Here is a 19,500-nt window from a genome sequence, read left to right as displayed (position 1 = left end):
CAAAATGAAGTAGGAAGAGGCACTTATATATATATATATATATATATTTTTTTTTTTTTTTTAAGTATAAAGTGAGGAGAAAATAATTCAAGGTTAAGAAGCCACTGGGCTGATATCACTGTACTCAGTAGAATAAGCTGATGTAATGAGACTGGGGGGAGTGTTCAATATCAAATTTATAGTAGAGGTGGGCAACTCAAAAGCCATCAACTTTAATACCACAGCAACATCTGGACAGGTGAGTGGGATCCACGATCGGAACAGAGATAAGGAATGAATTCACTAAGCTTAAAAAACAGTTGCACAAGCAAATATTGTTTTTGTTAATCAGACGTGCAGGAAACCGTTGAAAATATATGGAGCCATGTCCCTACTACATGGCTCCATATAATGCAGAATGTACAAGTTACCACAAAGATGTGTACTTACCTTCCTTGTTATTCCCATTATCCCAATACTGAAGGTGTGCATGCTGCCATGCTTTGCACACTATGTGTTTTACTTCCAGGGCATATGGCACCCTTTTATTACATGATGTGCAGAAATGATATAGTTCTGCTTTGACTTTGCTTCCCTGCTCTGGGATTACACTGTTATGCCTTTGACAATGCTCCATGAACTAATGAACAATAAGGGATCCTGAACTCGTGCACAACATACCACACACTTTTACACTGTGGTCTAAGAACTGCACATTGGCAGACATACAGTTCTGTTCATAAATGTCAGTTCAGTAGCAAAGACATCCATCATTCCACAGCTGGTATGTAGGGCAGACGGCATCTATGAATCAGGCTGCCCATCTCTGCTATTTCAGTCTGAAATCCAATAACTGCACTGACTTTAGCTGTTCATCCTGTACTGATGATGGCCAGTCCAAAGGTACTTTCTAGTTTGTTCTCACCGTGATAAATAATTATACAATCTTTGTCCTTCTGACACACATGAACAGTCTAGGTCCCAAAATGACTTTAAAACAACATATTCAGCGATCAATGATCTCTTTAACATAGTCTTTGCATATCAAAAATTAAACAGACCAAAGAGGGACAGAAAATAAGTATATTAACAACTCACAGACCTTTATTTTGGAAGCAAAGTTCACTATGACAGACAGTTACAGCCTTGACATAACTTTCCACATGCTAAACATAGTTAAAATTTTGCTAATCCAGCTGTAGGTTAAAAAGGGTCAAATCTTCCTTTATAAACTAAAATTACCCTTTTGCACTATATAATAAAATTTAAATGCATTTTCAGTCCAACAACATAGGAGACTTACTGGCTATACAATAGAAATAATTTACTGACATCCTGTGTTTCTGTTGACAGGTATTTTTATTGCCTTCTACTAATGTTTATGTCCTGTGCTCCTGCTGACAAGCACTTTTATTGCCTTCTACTAAGGCAAACTCATATTTGGGATGCCAGTATGGAATCAGCACACTCTCCATTAAAATGGAGTCTTGTTTGTTGTGTTCCACATATGGTTAGGCAAAAATGTTTTAACACACTCTTATCTACTGAGACAGAACAGCACTCTGCATCCTCAATCCCTAAGTGGTGTCCTGGAGGGTGCACTACGTATGAACAACCTAGGGTTATTTTCAGAATGTGGCTCACTGAACTGCAACTGGTACCTACAACACTGCAATAAAAGGAAAGGACAACTATTAAATGAAGGACTATAACACGACACATCAATGTGAGTTTAGCTTATGACATCTGCCTTCCAAGTTATACCTTGCTTAGCATGTATGATGGTGCCAAGAATGCCTTGTCTTTTTAGTGAGCTGGTGCACTATGCACATAAGAAAGAACTGACTGCATAACCAATGAGTGTAAAGTACCACAAGCAAAGAAAATAGTTTATCTCATATGTTGCCTCAGGCACGCTACAACAACAGCTTAATGAAACTAACATCCTTACTGTTTCCAGGTATTTTATTGTTTAATCCTGATACAGAATGGATACCCTCATGACATTACGTGTGTAAGGCTTTATTTTCACTAAAACTGTTTCTTCTGCAAATATTGTCATGTAAAATCTTTTAGGTAATGTGGATAACTTTTGTTCTGAAAGCTTCACTAAGGCTAAATATTTAAGGGAAAACAGACTAGTTAAATGAAAAGAATTATCTGATTTTCAGAATTAAGCAAAGTACCCATATCAAACCTGTATTACTTCCATTTTACTACATATTCAAACAGAACTCTTCAGGGAATAGAAACGTTGCATTCAATCAACAAAAATCTTAGTTCAGGCATATTAACTCTCAGTATCTGGCAAAATAGAAGGGCACTGTAAACTCCCTCGGCTTCGTAGACTACCCCTTCAGTCAACTGGAGCTGGTATGCATCCCGACTTTACCATGGAGGACATGATTTTATTCAAGTATCAATATCTTCTGTTGTTCTGTACTGGAAAAAGTCATCCTCTGTACCCACATTGTCCTCTTCATGTTCCTATTTTAAAAATAAGAAATACAACATTAATCTCTATGTAAACTAACAATAAATCATGACAAACTAGACTTCATGAACTTTGCAGTATCTGCTTTACCCTGCATATGTTGCATCAATCTTATACAAACGAGAGACAGAAGTCCTTTAAAGCAGGAATTTAGGAGGCGGAGGAATTATTTTCTCAGTTACAGAAACCTAAAGCTGCTATGAAGACATGCTCAAAATTGGACTCTTGGTAACGCTAAAGCAGTATAGACCATCTTTTGTAATTTGTCTGTTTGGTTTGCTACAAAATTTACTAGTCTTTTAAAACATTAAAATTTTCTAATCGTTTTTTTCAATAGTTCAAATTACATTTAGCCATTACCATAGCTTGTTAGGGTTCTGCTAATATCTTCTTTATTCTAACAATGCACTACTAAGCCTGCACGGTCACATTTCATGTTGGAAAGATGAGATCCCAAATTTACAATTATTCTTTTTTGTCACTTCACTAGTTTTGATTAGAAAATTAGAAACTAATTATTATCATCTCTTTTGCTTTGTATCTAGTGCTATCCTTACTGTGGCCTTTTGCCAAGACTTCTGTTGCACCTTACAGTCTTAGGTTCATGATCCAGTTAGCCTTTCTCTCTCACTGTTATGTGCATCTTAACACATCTTTCAGATATAAAATGACTTACATTCTTTTAATACTTGATTTTCATAGGTTCATAGGTGTGTACTAGGCTAATGGCCCTGGAGCCTTTACAAGCCTAGCCCATAGAAGTGCCCTGGCATAGTTCTGCCCGATGTTAGTTCCCAGTGCCTCTATCAAGTACAGCCACTGGAGTGATCCCCAGGGTGAACTTTCTATTTCCCATCCACTCATCAAAATTTCTCTTGAAGAGGGCCAGTGCTCTGCTTGACATGTATGGGAAGTCTATTCTACAGCATGGGCAGACTCTGGGTTATGAACCTGTCCCTCCAGCACGTTCTGTTGATTGTGGTAATGAGGTTGAAGTCTCTGGAGCTTGTGGTGCAGAGGGATTTGGATTTTACTGATGCATTTCTAATAGAGCTGGGTCAGACATGGATTAGTAAGTCAAGCAGAGATCACCTCTTAGTAGACGGTATGAGACTGAGAATAGCTGGAGTTTTTTTTGAGTCATCCATGTAGAAATGTGTTTAAGGCCTAGGACCCTCTTAGTGAGGTACTTTTGTGGCCTTTCCAGCTGTTGCATGTATCAAGTGAGGTACATGCCAAATGGGGCGTTATACTCGATGACTGGCCTAATGAGGGAAGAGTAGAGAGAGAGATGATGACCTCTTTCTTCCTGGATTAAAAAACTCTTGGTAATGACATGTGCCACATAGAAAGACTTTCTGACCACAGTGGCAATGTTGTGGTCGAAGGACAGGTTGCTGTCAACCTGTGTCCCCAAATCTCTTATAATGCCTTAAGTGTTTAATGGGCTCTCATTGATGTGGTAATTAGTGGGAACAGAGTTTTTCCCAAAGGGGATGACAATGCATTTTTTGGCATTAAGCTTAAGGCCATGGTTTCAACACCAGTCACTGGTCTCAGTGAGGCCTTTCTGTAGGAGGTCTACATCACTTGGTGAGTTAATAATGGCTCCCAGCTTGCAGTTACCTGCAAACTTGGTCAGCCAGTGCCCCTCTGTGTTGGTCTGGACTTCTGAAAAGTAGATGCCAAACAGGAGAGGACCCAGAACTGATCCCTCTTGTGAATGGTCGGCAGTCTGACTTGGAGTTCACTACTTTCACACTGTGGGTTCTATCTGTAAGCCAATTTGCAACCCATCTAGTGATATAGGGGTTGATGCCTAGTTTGGTGAGTTTAGCAATAATTCTTGAGTGGGGAATGGTATCAAAGGCATTGGCCAGATCGAGGTAGGCTGTATGAACTGCCCTGCCCTCATCCACAGCTCTGGTGACTGACTCAAAGAAGCCAACCAGGTTGAGCAGGCATGATCTACCTTTCACAAAACCAAATTGCGTGGGATCTAGAGTTTGGAGATTCCCTATAACCTTGCTAATTAGGTCCATGATGATGCGCTCTATAGCCTTGCATATCAAACTAGTCAGGCTAATAGGGCAATAATTACCAGGGTCTGTAGTTACTCACCCTTTACGGAGAGGGATGACTGTAGCAGTGTGCCATTTGGTGGGGACAAAGCCAGAGGTGAGGCTGCATCCTTGGCCTTGGACAACGCAGCTTTCACCTGTGCTGCAGTAATGCTGGGTGTGCCTGGCATTCCTCCAGTATTGTGACTGGTCCTTTAGGGAGGGAGAGAGGGGTAAAGTTGGCATTGAATCTGTCCGCCAGTATGTTGGTAATATCTGTTGGCTCAGTATAGGACGTACCATTGTGCAGTAACTCAGAGCAAATCTGGGTATTACCATGGAGATTCTTGATATAATTATAGAAGGCTTTGTGGTTGCTTTTAGTGTCTGCCGCAATTCTGCCTTCATAGCTGGCTTTAGAGGTTTTGATGAGGGATCTCAACTTTTTGAGGCTAAAAAGGGAGTTTTTCCAGTCTTGGGACTTAACCTTTTCCTGCAACAGTTTCTTCCTTCTGTTGTAGAGTTTTTTAATGGCAGAGGACCACCAGATTGGCTTCCTTTTTTCTGGAGTAGAGTGTCTTGGTTCTACTGGATTTGGCTAGTTCCATGCATTTATGTACATGTTTGTACAGTGCATTGGTATCATGATTCGGCAGTCATGCATCTATTTTCTATTGACATGGGTGCCGTGAAGTTAGCCACCTCTGTTTTTAGGAGCACAAAGTCAGCTTTGGAGAAGTTTTTCATGGTGGCTACCTTTGCGGGGGGGGATGTGGCTGAGATGTGGATTTCCATGGTGATTAGTTTGTGGTCGGATCTAACCGGCGAGGAAATTACTATAGGTGTAGAGCAATGGCTACCCATGTTAGTAATAACCAAGTCAAGGCTGTTGCTTCCTCTAGTGGGGGGTAAGAATGAGCTGTTCCAGGCCATTGGAATTGATGAATTCCAGGAAGCATTGGACCAGTGTATTGGTGCATGAGTAGTTTTCCCAGCAGATGGAGGGGTAGTTGAAGTTACCTAGTATGAGACTGTTGGGTTGGACCCCAATAGTTTCCAGGGTGCTTAGGAACATGGAGTGAGAGTATTGGGACATGGTTGGGGACCTATAGCAGGCTACAACCTGAATCACCATTTTCTGCTACAAATGCCAACAATATCAATGTCTCTCACAACAAGGCATGCAGCACACTTGTAGTAAGTCTTAGGCTTATGGCAGTGCACAGCATGACAGTCTCTTCCTTTCTTTGCAGATGCTTTTCACAGTCACTGCCCTTTACTTTCTATTTCTTCCCCCTTTGGTACTTTAATAGAGACCCTTCTCACCTTAACCAAGTTTAAAATAATTCAGATTCTGAAGCAGTTCTCCAGCTCAGACTTCAGCACTAGCTTTCTATACTATTAAGGTGCACAACAGTCACCAGGTTGCATATACTGATACAGTGTATATTTCTCTGGTAGCCTACTATTAAAGATGCTCCTTGTACTACAGCCTTGTCCATTCATTAAATCCTATTTTTCCCCAAGTAGGATTTTGACCATGTTGTGACAGGGGAGTGTATGTATCATTGATATCCTCAAGGACATGCCATTTAGATCTTACTTTGTCTCTGTACTTAAGAAGCAAACATGGTGTTTGCATTCTCTCTGCACTCAAAATAAGTATGGGACTCTCTATTTGTTTTTGTTTCATCTTCCCCCTCCTGTTTGAGATGATGTTTTGTGGGCAGGATATTATGGTGCATATCAGTAGCCCAGGCCTCATGACAGCCCAGTATGGGGACATAAGGGTTGAAGCTCTGTCACTTGCAGATGATGCCCTCCTACCTGTTAGTGATCGATGTTCAGCATGCAATGAAGCGTGAAGCTACAAGGACAAAAATCTGCATCTCCAAATCAGAGAGCATGGGTTTTTGCTGGAGGTGTGGATTGGATTGCTCTCTGCAGATGAGAGAGAAGCAGCTACCACAACTAGAGTTTAAGTATATTTGATTCTCGTACATGAATGAATGCAGAGGACACTCAGGAGACTGACCAGAGATTGAATACAGTAGTGCAAACATTGTACTGGACTGTGGTAATGAAGTCAGAACAGTCACTGGACAACATCCTCAATTTACAAGTCACCTTTGTCACTGGACTCACCCTATGGTCATGAGCTTTAGGCAGCAACTGTGAATATGAGCTGTAAAGATATTCTGCTGGGTAGCTAGGCTCACTTTCTATGACGATGAGAAGCTTGGATTTCCAGTTGGACTTCAGAGTACAGCTACGACTTTTGGTTCAGCGGAATCAGCTAAGGTGGTTTGAGGACCTAGTTATTAAACCCACCCTAAGTACCTCCCAAAAGAGGTGTACCAGGCATGGCTCACAGAGATGAGTCCCTAAGGCAGAATGAAGACCCAACAAAAGGTTATATCACTCAGCTTGCCCGAGAATCCCAGGGATGAGCTGGAGACTGTTACTGCGGATAGGGAAGTCTGGTCTGCCACCAACATCTTGGAAGAAAGCTGTGGTGGCTGTGCTACCTACAGATGGCAAAACCCTTCAAGCCCAGTTTCATATAAGCCCATTTCAATTTAAAACCATGGTTATAAAGTGTTTATGGCTATACTAGCTAAAAGAATGGCAAAGGTGTTGCCAAAATTGATAGGCATGGATAAGTGTGGTTTTGTGGAGAAGAGGCAACCATTTGATATCATTAACTGAACAATGATGATCCAGGGGAAGCAAAGATCTAAGAAAATACCTCTGTTGTTGGTGGGTCTTGATACAGAGAAAGCATTTGACAGAGTAAGCTGAGATTTTATGAGTACAGCACTGGAAGCATTTGCATTCTCTTACACAAAAATAAGGTTATTAGAAGGATATATGAAGGATCAGAGCCAAGAATTAAAGTGGGAGGGTTCCTCTCAAATAAGCTGTGTTTGAACACAAGAAACAGGCAGTGATGTCCTCTTTCCCCTTTGTTATTTGCTTTATATTTACAGCCACACTGGCAAAGAAAATAAGGGACTCAGAAATACAAGGATATAATTGGTATGGTAATCAAAAAAGTGGATTTATTTGCAGACTATTTTATTTTGTACACAAATCCAGAAAAGGACATCTCATTGTTGTGGAACATTTTGAAACAATTTCAAATGTTTTCAGGATATAAAACTGATGGAAGATAAAACAAAGGCTATAGCCGTAAATTATGTACCCACACATAAACAGGCTCAGCAATACCCTTACTTATGCAGATATGATAAGATGAAATAGGAGTATGAAGTAAAAAGGCTTCTGTTATGGCAGCTAAGGATTTGTGGGAAGAGACTAAACAAAAAATAAGACAAAAACTGAGAAGATGGAAACTCTTACTTATGGAAATGGATAGTAAGATAGAAGCAGTAAAAATGTTTAGTTCCTTTATTCTTGTATATCGGTCATGCATACTTTTACCAAACAAAGGAGAAGTTGTGGACAATAATTGGAACTGAAGGAATTTATCTGGGAGAGAAAGAGGGCAAGATTAAATTGGATAAGCTGATTCTTCCAATAGAACAAGGTCATTTAGGTTTTTTAGATTTGAAGGGATAGAGCTACACAGTTAAGGCTCATATACATAAAAGCCGAAGATTATAATTCAAACTGGAAAGGGACGATAATGAAGCAAGGGGGAAATTCAAGCTATAGAGACAGAGTGGGATTTTGGATGTCGATCCTTAAGGGGAACAACCAAACAGAACATTACACTCAAAGTTGCAGAAAGTACTGTAAAAACTAAGCCAAGACGAGAATGAAGAAATGAGATTTTGCCAACAGGGTTGACTGCAAGTAGGGGTTTCAGAAAATAGGCAAGATGGGGCTGGAATTTACTGGAGAAACCAAACAAAGGAACCAAGATATTGGGCACAAATAACTCAATTAGGGAAGGCAACAGAGTGGGATGAGGCTAGAGACTTCCTTCCATACCAGGGCCTGATCTCAGAGTGCAGGCAAAGAGAAAGGGACAGGAGAATTTTAAGTGAAATACCTGCTCTGGTAGAGTTTTTAGTTGAAGCTAGAACAGAAGCATTTGTTAAAAAAGGGATAATTAGTAGGGCATATACATACTGCATGATAACTATTAAGAATAAGTTAGAGGATATTAAAAAGACTGGGAAGAGAGACTGGAAAAGCAATTTACAAGAGAACAATTGGGAGACATGTATGTCTCCCAAGTATGCAACCATGTCCAGAAAGTTTAGGATCTTTGCTTGGAAGTGTTTTGCATAGGTATTTTTAAACCCCACGCAGACTTCAAAGAATTTTTCCTCAAGTAGACAGCAAATGTTGGAGATGTGATTGAGAAGAAAGAGGTAACTGAGAACTTATGTTTTGGGAGTGTAAAGAGTTGGCAGATTTTAAAAATTCCCTACCGAATCCTCTATCAGAAATAATGAGTGAGAAAATGGCTGTAAGCAAGGAAAAAAGAAGTTATGTACTCACCATAACGTTCCATGTTGGTAGTCCATCTCACCCTTCATTTTTACGTATGGGTTCAGAGCCGATCCTCGGCTCTGACTCGGCCGATTTATAAGCTCAAAGACTTCTGGTTGGCTCGTGGCTAAGCAGGTATCCAATAGTGCACAAGTACAAACCCCAGATCTTGTTTGCTGCTCACTATAAGAAATAACCATAACAGACAAATCAATACTAAAGGGACTCCAACCAAAGATAACCAAAAAATTAGTACCTTCAAATTCTTCCAGGATGTGGGCGGGAGGGCGGGTTGACAAAAAATGAAGGGTGAGATGGACTACCAACATGGAACGTTATGGTGAGTACATAACTTCTTTATGTTGTGTAGTCCAATCTCACCTTCATTTTTACGTATGGAACAGCATCCCTAGTGCCTTATTCTTGGGTGGCTCACTGGAAAATACTCCTGAGCACCGTGAAGCCAAAGGATGCTCTAGCCCTGGAAGCCAAATCCACTTTGAAATGTGAGATAAAAGTGTGAGGGGTAGCCCACATAGCTGCTGCACAAATATTATCAAGTGGGACCCTGGCTTGAAAGGCTGCAGAGGTAGACAAGAGACTTGGTAGAATGAGCCTTGATCTTGAAGGGTAAAGAGAAAAGGTCTGCCTTCTGAACTGTAGACAAAGGCTATGCAACTGGAAATCCAATTAGACAGTGTCACTTTAGAAACTGGTAAGCCCAATCTGGATTCAGAAAAAGTCAATAGTTGATCTGATTTCCTAAACTCCTTGGTCCGATGCAAATAAAAACGTAGCTGTCTATGAACGTCTAGCTGATGTAACAGATATTCAGCTGCATTACAGTGATTAGGGAAGAAAACTGGGAGTTCTATGGACTGATTTAAGGTGGTGTGAGAATAAACTTTGGGGACAAAGGAGGGGATAGTACGCAGTGAGACCCTGTCTTTATGAAAGATCAAATAAGGTGGCTTAACAGATGAGGCTTGTAACTTCGATACCAGTCTAGCTGATGTGATAGCCACCAAAAACAAAGTCTTCCAAGACAAACATTTTAATGAAGATGATTGATAAGGTTCAAACGGGAAAAATGTCAGTTTGGACAACACAAAATTTAAAAACCAAGAAGCCACAGGTTCTTGAAGAGGTGGCCTCAACAGAGTGGCTCCTTTCAAAAAGGTCTTGCATAACTTATGAGACATTAAATTGGTGTCTGGAAATCCTAAATGGAAATGAGAAATAGCCGCCAATTGAACTCTGATAGCGGCAGCGGCAGAACCTTGCTGAAAAAGCTCGGAGAGAAATTCCAAAATTACAGGGATAGAAACAGTGTAGGGATCTACATTCATTTTGTGTGCCCAAATAGAAAATCTTTTCCATTTACTGCCATATAGTCTCCTAGTTGAAGGTTTATGGGAGGACATAAGGATATGTGACACTGAGGAAGACACATTGTGAAGCCTGACTAGGATGGAACTGGAGCAGCCACACTGTCAATTTGAGGGTGTGGATTGAGGGATGTAGCGAACCTGACATGTGAGTCAACAGATCTGGAGCTGGGTCCAGAATCCAAGGATCGTCCAGGATACGAGGCTCGAGGAAGGGAAACCAAACCTGACGAGGCCAGTAAGGAGCAATGAGGATCAACTTGCATCCCAGCCGTCTGGCTTTCTGAATCACTTTGGAAATAGAGGAAAAGCATACAGAAGACCCAGGGGCCAATCGTGAGCTAGAGTGTCGCTGGGTGTCTCCCCTGGAGGGGGAATGAGGGAAAAATAGCTGCTGCATTTGGCATTGACTGGACTGGCAAAAAGGTCTCAGCAAGGCTGTCCCCATTTGCGGAAAATCTGTTCCGCTGTTTTGTGTTTCAGAGACCACTCATGAGGCAGTAGGATCACCCGGCTGAGCTTGTCTGCTATCACGTTGGTCGTCCCTGGAATGTGCATTACTACCAGAAAGCGCTGGGAAGAAATCGCCCATTCCCAAACTCCCATGGGCTCTCGACAAAGTGGGTAAGATCTGGTACCGCCCCGTTTGTTGATGTACCAAACTACCAACATGTTGTCTGTATCGCAACAGTCCCTAGAGGAAGAAGGTCTTGAAGTGCTTGCAACGCCAGGAGCACCGCCCTCATCTCCAGAACACTGATATGTAGGTGAGCCTCGTGTTCTTGCCATGTGCCTTTGACAGTCCTGCCGAGATAATGCCCTCCCCATCCGATCTTGGAGGCATCCGTGGTCACAGTGGCAACAGGTTGGGCAGGAACAAAGTGGGCGCCCGTCGTCAACTGGTTGGGTGCTATCCACCAAAGGAGGTCCTCCTTGCACGATTCTGTCAGCAGAATAGGGTGATTCAGCAGAAGATACTGGAAGGACCATTGGGAAAACAGAAGCCACTGGAGAACTCTCATGTGCAACCTGGCTAATGGTACTAATAGGATGGTGGATGCCATAGTCCCGAGGAGCTGAAGAACCCACTTTGCTTTGACCTTCCGCAACGGGAGAAAGCGTTGAATTTGAATTATTAAATTTCGTGCCCTTTCGGCGGGGAGACGAGCTGTCATGTTCACTGTGTCTACCTCTGCACCTATAAAAAAATCACAGATTGAGAGGGCAATAATGCAGATTTTTCCCAATTTATGGAGATCCCTTATTGAGCACAAATTTGAATAGTGGCGTCCCTGTTTTGGAGAAGTAGATGCCTGGTGGGGGCGGTCAGGAGCCAGTCATCCAAGTACGGAAACACCTGGAATCCCTGATGTCTCAGCTGAGCTGTCACTACTGCCATGCATTGGTGAACACCCTGGGGGCTGTGGTGAGACCAAAGGGCAGAGCACAAAACTGATGGTGACTGGCTCCCAGCCGGAAGTGTAGATGGCTCCTGGATGCCTTGTCAATTTTCATATGGTAGTAGGCATCCTGGAGATCTATTGAGCACATCCAATAGTCTTTCCCTAACAAATGGAGTATCGACTGCAGTGTTACCATCCGAAATTGTCCTTCCTCACAGATTCATTTAATCTGCTGAGGTCCAATATTGGCCTTCAGTCTCCTGTTCATTTTGTGACTAAAAAGAACCTTGAGTAAGTTCTGGATCCTATCTGGTCTGCTGGGATGGACTGGATGACTCTTTTTTAAGAGAAACCTGTTGATCTCCACAGTTGCCTGATCCTTGAGATTGGGTGGTACATCTGGGATCTTCTTGGGAACAAATGGTGGAAGGGAAAAGGGTATGATATAGCCTCTGGTAACCACTCTTTGTACCCACTTGTCTTGGGTTATACTTAGCCAGGCTTCTGGATTCAAAGAAATGCGACACCCGACCGGCCCCAGAGAAATGCAGTCGGGTCCCATATCAGGAACGCTGATAAGGCCATCCCCGAAAGGAATCACGACCTTGTTGGTATTGCGGACCCCCCCTGCTTCTAGGGCATCTCCCATTTCCTCCTCCTCCTCTGCCTCTGAAGGAGGGTTCACCCTGTGTGTCCGGAAAGACCTTCTGGGACTTCTTGAGCCACATTTTACCGCCCCTTTGACCTTTAGGGTATGGTCTAGAGGGAACAGTAAAATGTACTCCCATGGCAAAGAGAGCCTTTCCTTCTTGCTCACACCGAGTGTGTGTGTCCTTCACCTTAGATCCAAACAATAAGGAACCATCAAAAAGGGGCGTTGGTGAAAGTGGACTTGAACGGTTCCGCAAAATTACACAAGCGCATCCAGGAGTGACGCCTTAGGGCAACTCCTGAACCTGCTGCTCTACTCGCTCCATCAGCCGCATAAAAAATAAGCCGCATGGAGGAGTTAACTATAGAATTTAGGGTGGACAACTGAGCAGAAATCTTGTCAGGGACTCCCTCAGTACATGTACCCTGTAGAGAATCTCCCAACTTCTTAAGGAGATCACTCTGCAATCTTGTGAAGTAAGTGAGACAGTTCAATGATCAAAGAGTAAAAGCCGCTGAACTGAAGACACGCTTCCCATACATGTCCATCTGTCGAGACTCCTTATTTGGCAGATGGAAAGAAGTCGTCTCAGCAAGCTCCTTCTTAGTGGCCGCCGCCACCACCATGGCATCTACGGGCACACCTTTGGACAAAAATTCTTTATATGGAGGAGCAGAAAGAAACTTGACGGGTCTCCTAGGGGCTGGCTCCATGGCATCGGGAGTATCCCACACCTTTCGACTAACTAAATCCATCAGTTTGTCAAAAGGTGGAGACACCCAAGAGGCAGAAGGTTGAGACCCAAAAGCCTTCAGGTACACCGACTCCTTATCAGAAGGGTTAACAGTGGGCTAGCCGCACCTCTGCTTAAGGATCTCCAGGATATCCACGAAGGAGACATCAGGGGACGACTTGGGGGACCCTTCTGACTCCTCGAGGTCAGTGTCAGATGTCAAAGACTCGTCCTGGGAGTCAACATGCTTCCTCTTGCATGTCTTCTTCCTGGGGGGTTCCCCAGAAGGGCATTCTGGGGAGGTCAAGGAAGAGTGGGGGCCACCAGCCGGTGGCTCCTGAGGCTGAGGGTCTCTGCTGTCTCCAGAGAGAGTAGGGACCATTACCAAAGTGGGTGCCCTAGGGGGAAGGGTGCTGGTACCTTTGGTGGCAACTGGTGACTTGGACAGTATGCTCCTCATCATCTCAAATGCCGATCTCTCCAGCTCCGAGGACCTCTCCCGCTCCAAAGAGACCGAGGATGCCATCGGCGCAAGAGCTATCTGCTCTGAGATAGATGCAGGGTCCAAACTCACTCTAGCCGAAGTGCCGAGAGGGAAACTCGGAACTGAAGAAGACCGATTCCAACCTTCCCTGTCGGCGCCGACCTGAGAGCTTCGGCCCCTGGACACAACGGACACCGAAAGTGTCGGAGCAGAGCTTGGCTCCGAAGCAACTGCAAGTGGAGCTGGAGCTGAGGGTTCCACCAATGGCACCAAGCCCTCCGACTCCAACAAACCAGCCTGGATCGGAGGAGGAACAATCATCAAGGGTATAACAGATTTCATAGGCTCCGGAACCGACTGGGTCGGAGCCGACAACAATTTAGATAGAGCAGATGACCAACAGTCTCAGGACTACCCTCTCCACATCTTCATCCGAAAGGCTCCTGGAAGACCTGGAGGACATAGTCGGGGATCTTGATCTTGGAGGAATAGCAGGTTCCATAAATTCAGTGGTCGGCTCCGACAAACTAGGATCCGACCCTGTTACCACAATGTTGCTCTCAGTCGGCTTCGAAGTAGAGCCGATGATGCCGATTTTGCCACTTTAGGAGGTGGCTCCGAGACATCAGCCGGTGCCGGAAAAGGTCTTTTCAAAGACTTAGACTTAGCAGATTTAGTGGACTTGGAGGAAGAGCTAGACAAGGCTTCCTCAAAGGAAGGCTTTAAAAGACCTTTTAGAATTAGCTTTTTCCTTCTCTCCTGTAACACTCTAGGGGAGAAGGCATGACAAAACAAGTAAGTCTCTTGCAAATGGATGGCCCCTAAGCAACAGACACATAGACCATGACCATCCGTCAATGACATTTTTTGGGAGCACTTCATGCATTTCTTGAAGCCCGAAGGCTTGTGCTCCTTAACCTCTTTAGACATTCACACAGACGAAAGTAGAAGAAAAGAGAAGTAAAAGTGGAGGACTAGGTCCTCTAACTTAAACGTTCTAGTCCTGAAGGAGGAAGAACACTATGAGGACTAGGTCCTCTAACTAAAACGGCCTAGCCCAGAAAAGAAAGAGACAGCTAGGTCTTCTAACTTAAACAGACCAGTGAAAATTCACACACACACACACACACACACACACACACACACACACACACACACACAGAAAAACCCTTTCACACAGAAATCCCTGAATCTGCTAAAAGATTAACAGAGGAAGCTGAAACTGGAGTTTCGAACAACAAACTCCACCACCGTAATAATCAACACCAGCAGATAACCGCCAAAAACCAAACTGCTCTACAAAACTGTAAGCTGGAAAAAAACACTAGTGTTATCAAGCTATACGCACTAATAATATGAAACTGGTACACAGGATACCACAATGCACAATAACAGGCCCAAGGCCAACGCTTGCACCAAAGGGTGCAAAGGAGCTAATTATCTACGAATTCGTAACCTACACTAACAAATGCCAATGCAACAACAATTGTACTACACTAACATAAACTTTGAACAAGATTTTAAACAATGTAAGCAAGAAAAAAGTTAACACTTAGCCAGAGCCAAGAGAAGCACAACCAAACTCATCGATGCGGCAAACGAGATCTGGGGTTTGTACTGGTGCACTATGGGATACCTGCTTAGCCACGAGCCAACCAGAAGTCTTCGAGCTTATAAATCGGCCGAGGATCGGCTCCGAACCCATACGTAAAAATGAAGGTGAGATTGGACTACACAACATCTATTCTTTTGAGCTGGGATACAGGATCTGAATTACCTATACGTAGTAAGGCCTTAAGTTTAATTCTGTTGGCTGACAAAAAGCAATTGCTAGAAAATGGAAATCAAAGTCTATACTAACTGTACTTGAGGTACTGAATACTTTAAAAAACAGAAATGGAAGAGGGATTTTTAAAAAAGGGAAAGAGCATATTTCAGAAAAGTAAATGGAAATTGTGGGAACACGACAAGCATAATTATGTTCAGGAGGAGCAGGAGGAAGGTTTAAAGAATGCAGGAAATCAGCAATTTTTTTTTTGTAATGCTGGACTGATGACAGTAGCAAAGAAAATATATGTGCTCTGTACTGGATTTAAATGGAAACATTTTTAAATGGTTTGTTTTCTTTTTTGTTAATGTAAGTTTGCCTAAGGTTTAAGTGATAACTTAATAAGGTATTTTAAAAAAAGAGAAGACAGGTCTGTCTTTCTGAGACTGCTACAACCACAACTTATACTTTTGATGGTTATGTTCTACCCGCCCTACCAGCAGTGGGCACTGTCAGCATTTTTATATATGTCAAAGTACCCCACCTTCCGACATAGGTTCATCCTGGTCTTTTCTACTGCTACTTGCCCTGCAAGATGACTTGTTTCTACATATACAGCTACATACCTCTTCTTTTATGGGCTGCTTTCAGCAAGGCCTGACTTAGGATCTTAAAAGTCAATCCTATTACTGTTTCAGTCTACACCAAGCTCTTATCCTCCTGACTGGTGCCTAACAATCTCCCAAGCTAGTAAGTCAGCTAACACCATCATCTATCTTTTCCTTAATTTTTTGTAGCACTCCATGTCTCTTTTTATGACCCTGGGTTTTCTGGCCTCCTGCAGTACACTGAGCACGTCCTCAAAAAAAAGGTGTCTGAAAGGAATAAGAAGCCTATCACCCACATAGTCAGATGCAGAGTTGACAGATGTGGATGGATAAGAGATCCTTTGTCCTGTGGGAGAAGGTCCACCCTGTGAGGTAACTTGTGATGACTGCCCTTTGTTAAATGCAGAAGAGAAGGGAACCAATGCTGTCTTGGCCAAAAGAGGGTCACCAGCAAGATTTTTGGTTTGTCCTGTTGAATCTGGATGTTGTTTCTGAATGAGAGGAAGGGGAGGAATACATAAAGAAACACTCCCTGGCATGAAACTGACAGGGCATCCACCTTCCAAACCAGAGGAACTGGGACTCTGGCACAAAAAAGAGGAAGTTGTCTGTTCAGAGGGGAGGCAAATACATCTACTTGAAGAGGACCCCACTGGTGGGCAATGTCCAGAAACACATCTCTGTGAATCATCCATTCATGGGATTTAGTCATGAACCTGCTCAGATTATCTGTCACAGAATTCTGACTGGAAGAGATGTAAACTGCGTGAAAAGTCACCTGGTAGTGAACTGCCAGTTCCCATGCCATGAGAGCTAACCTAATCAGAAGGTACAACTTTACCCCCCAACCTCGTTTATTTACATACCAGAGAACTATGGTATTGTCTTGTACATAGTTTTAGAGGTCCTGGACAGAAAAACAGGATGAAAAGCCTGAAGAGCTAATATAAGGGCTCTCATCTCTTTGATGTTGATATGCTCCTCCTTTTGAGAAGGAGACCAGAGACCCTGTACCTTCATGGAAGCAAAGGTAGCACCCCATTTTAGGTCCGAGACATCTGTAAACAACTCTTGAGGGGGAAGAAGAGGAAGGCCTGGATTCAGGGAAATCTGATGAATCCTTTTTGAGACAAATGAGAAGAGGAACCACAAACTCCAGTGGATGTGCATGCTGCATCCAAACTGATTTCATGTACCATTGAAACTTCCTCATGTGAAGTTTGGCCAGAGGTAGCCTGGGAATGGTGGATGCCATGAACCCCAGAAGCCTGAGAAACACTCTGGCTGTATGAGAATGAAGAGGGAGATGACTTTGGAAGACGGAAATGAGAGACTTAACTTTTGTAGGAGGCAGAGATACCAGCATGAGATCTGTTTGCAACCTGCACTCCAGGAAGATGTGGTCCTGTGAGGGGAAAAGAAAGGACTTTTTAAAATTGATTGTGAACCCCAACCTTTGCATAAGAGAAACAGTGAACTGTAGATTATGTTCCAGGTTCTCTAGACAGGGAGCTAGAAAGAGAAGATTGTCCAGGCAAAATTAAACCTGGATGCCCTGAAGTCTGCAGTAAGCAATTACAGGAGCGAGGCACTTTACGAATATCCTTGCGGCAGTGGAAAGACCAAAGGGCAAAAGCTGAGAACTGAAAATGCAAGGAGGCAACAGAGAAACACAAAAATTTCCTGTAAAGGGGGTGAATGGGAATGTGAAGATAAACACTGTTGATGTCTGGACAGGCCAAGGAACCTTCAGAAAAGTGTTTAGGTGACAAAGATCCAGAATGGGTCTCCAAGGGCCATCTTTTCTGGGTATGAGAAACATCCTGGAGTAAAACCCTCTTCCTCTGAGGGACGGAGGAACTTCTTAAATTTTTCCCTGATGTAACAATTCCTGAAACACCTCTGGAAATAGATGCAGTGGGTCATGACATGGTTGTGGAATGCCCATGAATGGAGGAAAAGTTTTCCAGATTACAAAGTACCCTTGTTTGATAACAGAAAGAACCCATAAGTCTTGAGTAACAGTTTCCCAGACTGAAAGATACAGGGAAAGATGCAGAGAAAGTGGAGTAAGACTGACATGAGTGTAGTAGTCACAGACTACCTGACTTGACTGGAAAGGGCTGCTTCTGGACAGGAACTGGCTGAGAGAGTTTAGACTGTGGAGCTCTCCTACCTCCATTCTTGTTTTCAGAAGTGGGAAGGCAAGCTTGTTTCCTAACAAAAGAAGTCTTTGAGGGATAATTCCTCTGAAATTTAGGAACAGGTGAAACAAAGATATGTTTTAAGTCCTGAGGTTCCTTACCTTTCTCCTGAAAAGATTTAAACAAATCTGCAGCTGCAGCCACAAACAAAGCACCGTTATCTAAAGGAGCATCCATTAATTTTGCTTTGATGTCATCTGGAAGTGGTTGACGCCTCAACCAAGAATACCTCCTAAGAACAGATCCAGATGTAGCTGCCCTAGAAGATGCTTCTGCTGCAACATAGCTGCATTTAATGGAGTGACATGCTACCTGAGAAGAAGCTCCTAAAAGAGACATCATTTGTGTTTTAACATCAGAGTCTGGAAGGTGAGAAACTGCTTGAGTGGCTTGAGAAAGAAGAGCCAAAGCATATCTGGTCATATTGGTTTGATAGTTTATAGCATGGAAAGCAAAGGTGGCAGAAGTATAGACCTTTTTCCCTAATCTTTCCATAGTCTTGCTCTCCTTAGAAGGGAGAAGCCTGGTGGATGGCAATAGGAGCAGAGGCCTGTGAGTCTAGGGCCTTAGATTCTGAATAAAATGCATCCAAAAAGGCTGGTAAGACTGGAGGTACAGCAGAAGGGGAACGAGACTATTTGTAAAAGATCAAAATACCTTTTCTGCACATCAGAAACCTGAGAGCAGTTCCAGTTAAAAATCCCTCCTTTTAGCTAAGGTGTCCCAAAAAGTGATCTCTTCTAATGGAGATTCTTGCCATTAGACTCTTACTCAGGGGAAACATATTCAAGGGGGGATATAATTTGAGTGGAGTAAGGCTAAAGATTCATCCTCAGATGATTCCAGAACCCTAACTCTCTTACATGGGGAAGAAGTTAAAGGAGAAACAGGATCAGCAGGAGGCAGATTAACAGCCATAAGTGCATTAAGCAAGGCTTGAGAACAGGTTTCCCAGTTGGATTGTGGAGTCTAAGGTGCGGAAATGTGCTTGGTTTTCTGCTTTTTTAACTGTACATCTGCCTGATGAAAAGTGGAGGGACCCGCCATAGGCATATACTCAATTATAGGCGTCTATTATCGAATGTTTACTTAATCGAATCAATAAAGATCGAACTTTATTGATCGATTAAGTAAAACATCGAATAATGTTAATAATAAAATAAAATAATAATAATAATAATAATTGGTTCCCCCTGACCATCCAATGTGGATGTCCGCATTGCCTCTGAGGATGTGCCTAAGGAGGACTCCTTGATGGCATCT

The 19,500-nt window shown here is 43.0% G+C and overlaps 1 protein-coding gene across 1 annotated transcript in view; it reads right to left on the bottom strand.

The window, feature by feature from the left end:
- Positions 1 to 1,061: 1,061 nt before the first annotated feature.
- GPN3 (GPN-loop GTPase 3) overlaps positions 1,062 to 19,500 on the bottom strand; it is a 232,192-nt gene continuing 213,753 nt past the window's right edge. The window contains exon 8 of the mRNA XM_044068644.1: positions 1,062 to 2,466. Coding sequence (XP_043924579.1) covers positions 2,392 to 2,466 — 75 coding nt within the window. The 3' untranslated portion in view covers positions 1,062 to 2,391. The remainder of the gene's footprint in view (positions 2,467 to 19,500) is intronic.

The sequence above is a fragment of the Protopterus annectens genome, chromosome 4.part0 (assembly GCF_019279795.1).
Source record: "Protopterus annectens isolate FY-2018-M chromosome 4.part0, PAN1.0, whole genome shotgun sequence".
Classification (NCBI taxonomy): Eukaryota; Metazoa; Chordata; order Ceratodontiformes; family Protopteridae; genus Protopterus; species Protopterus annectens.
This window is presented reverse-complemented; position numbering and strand designations above follow the sequence as displayed.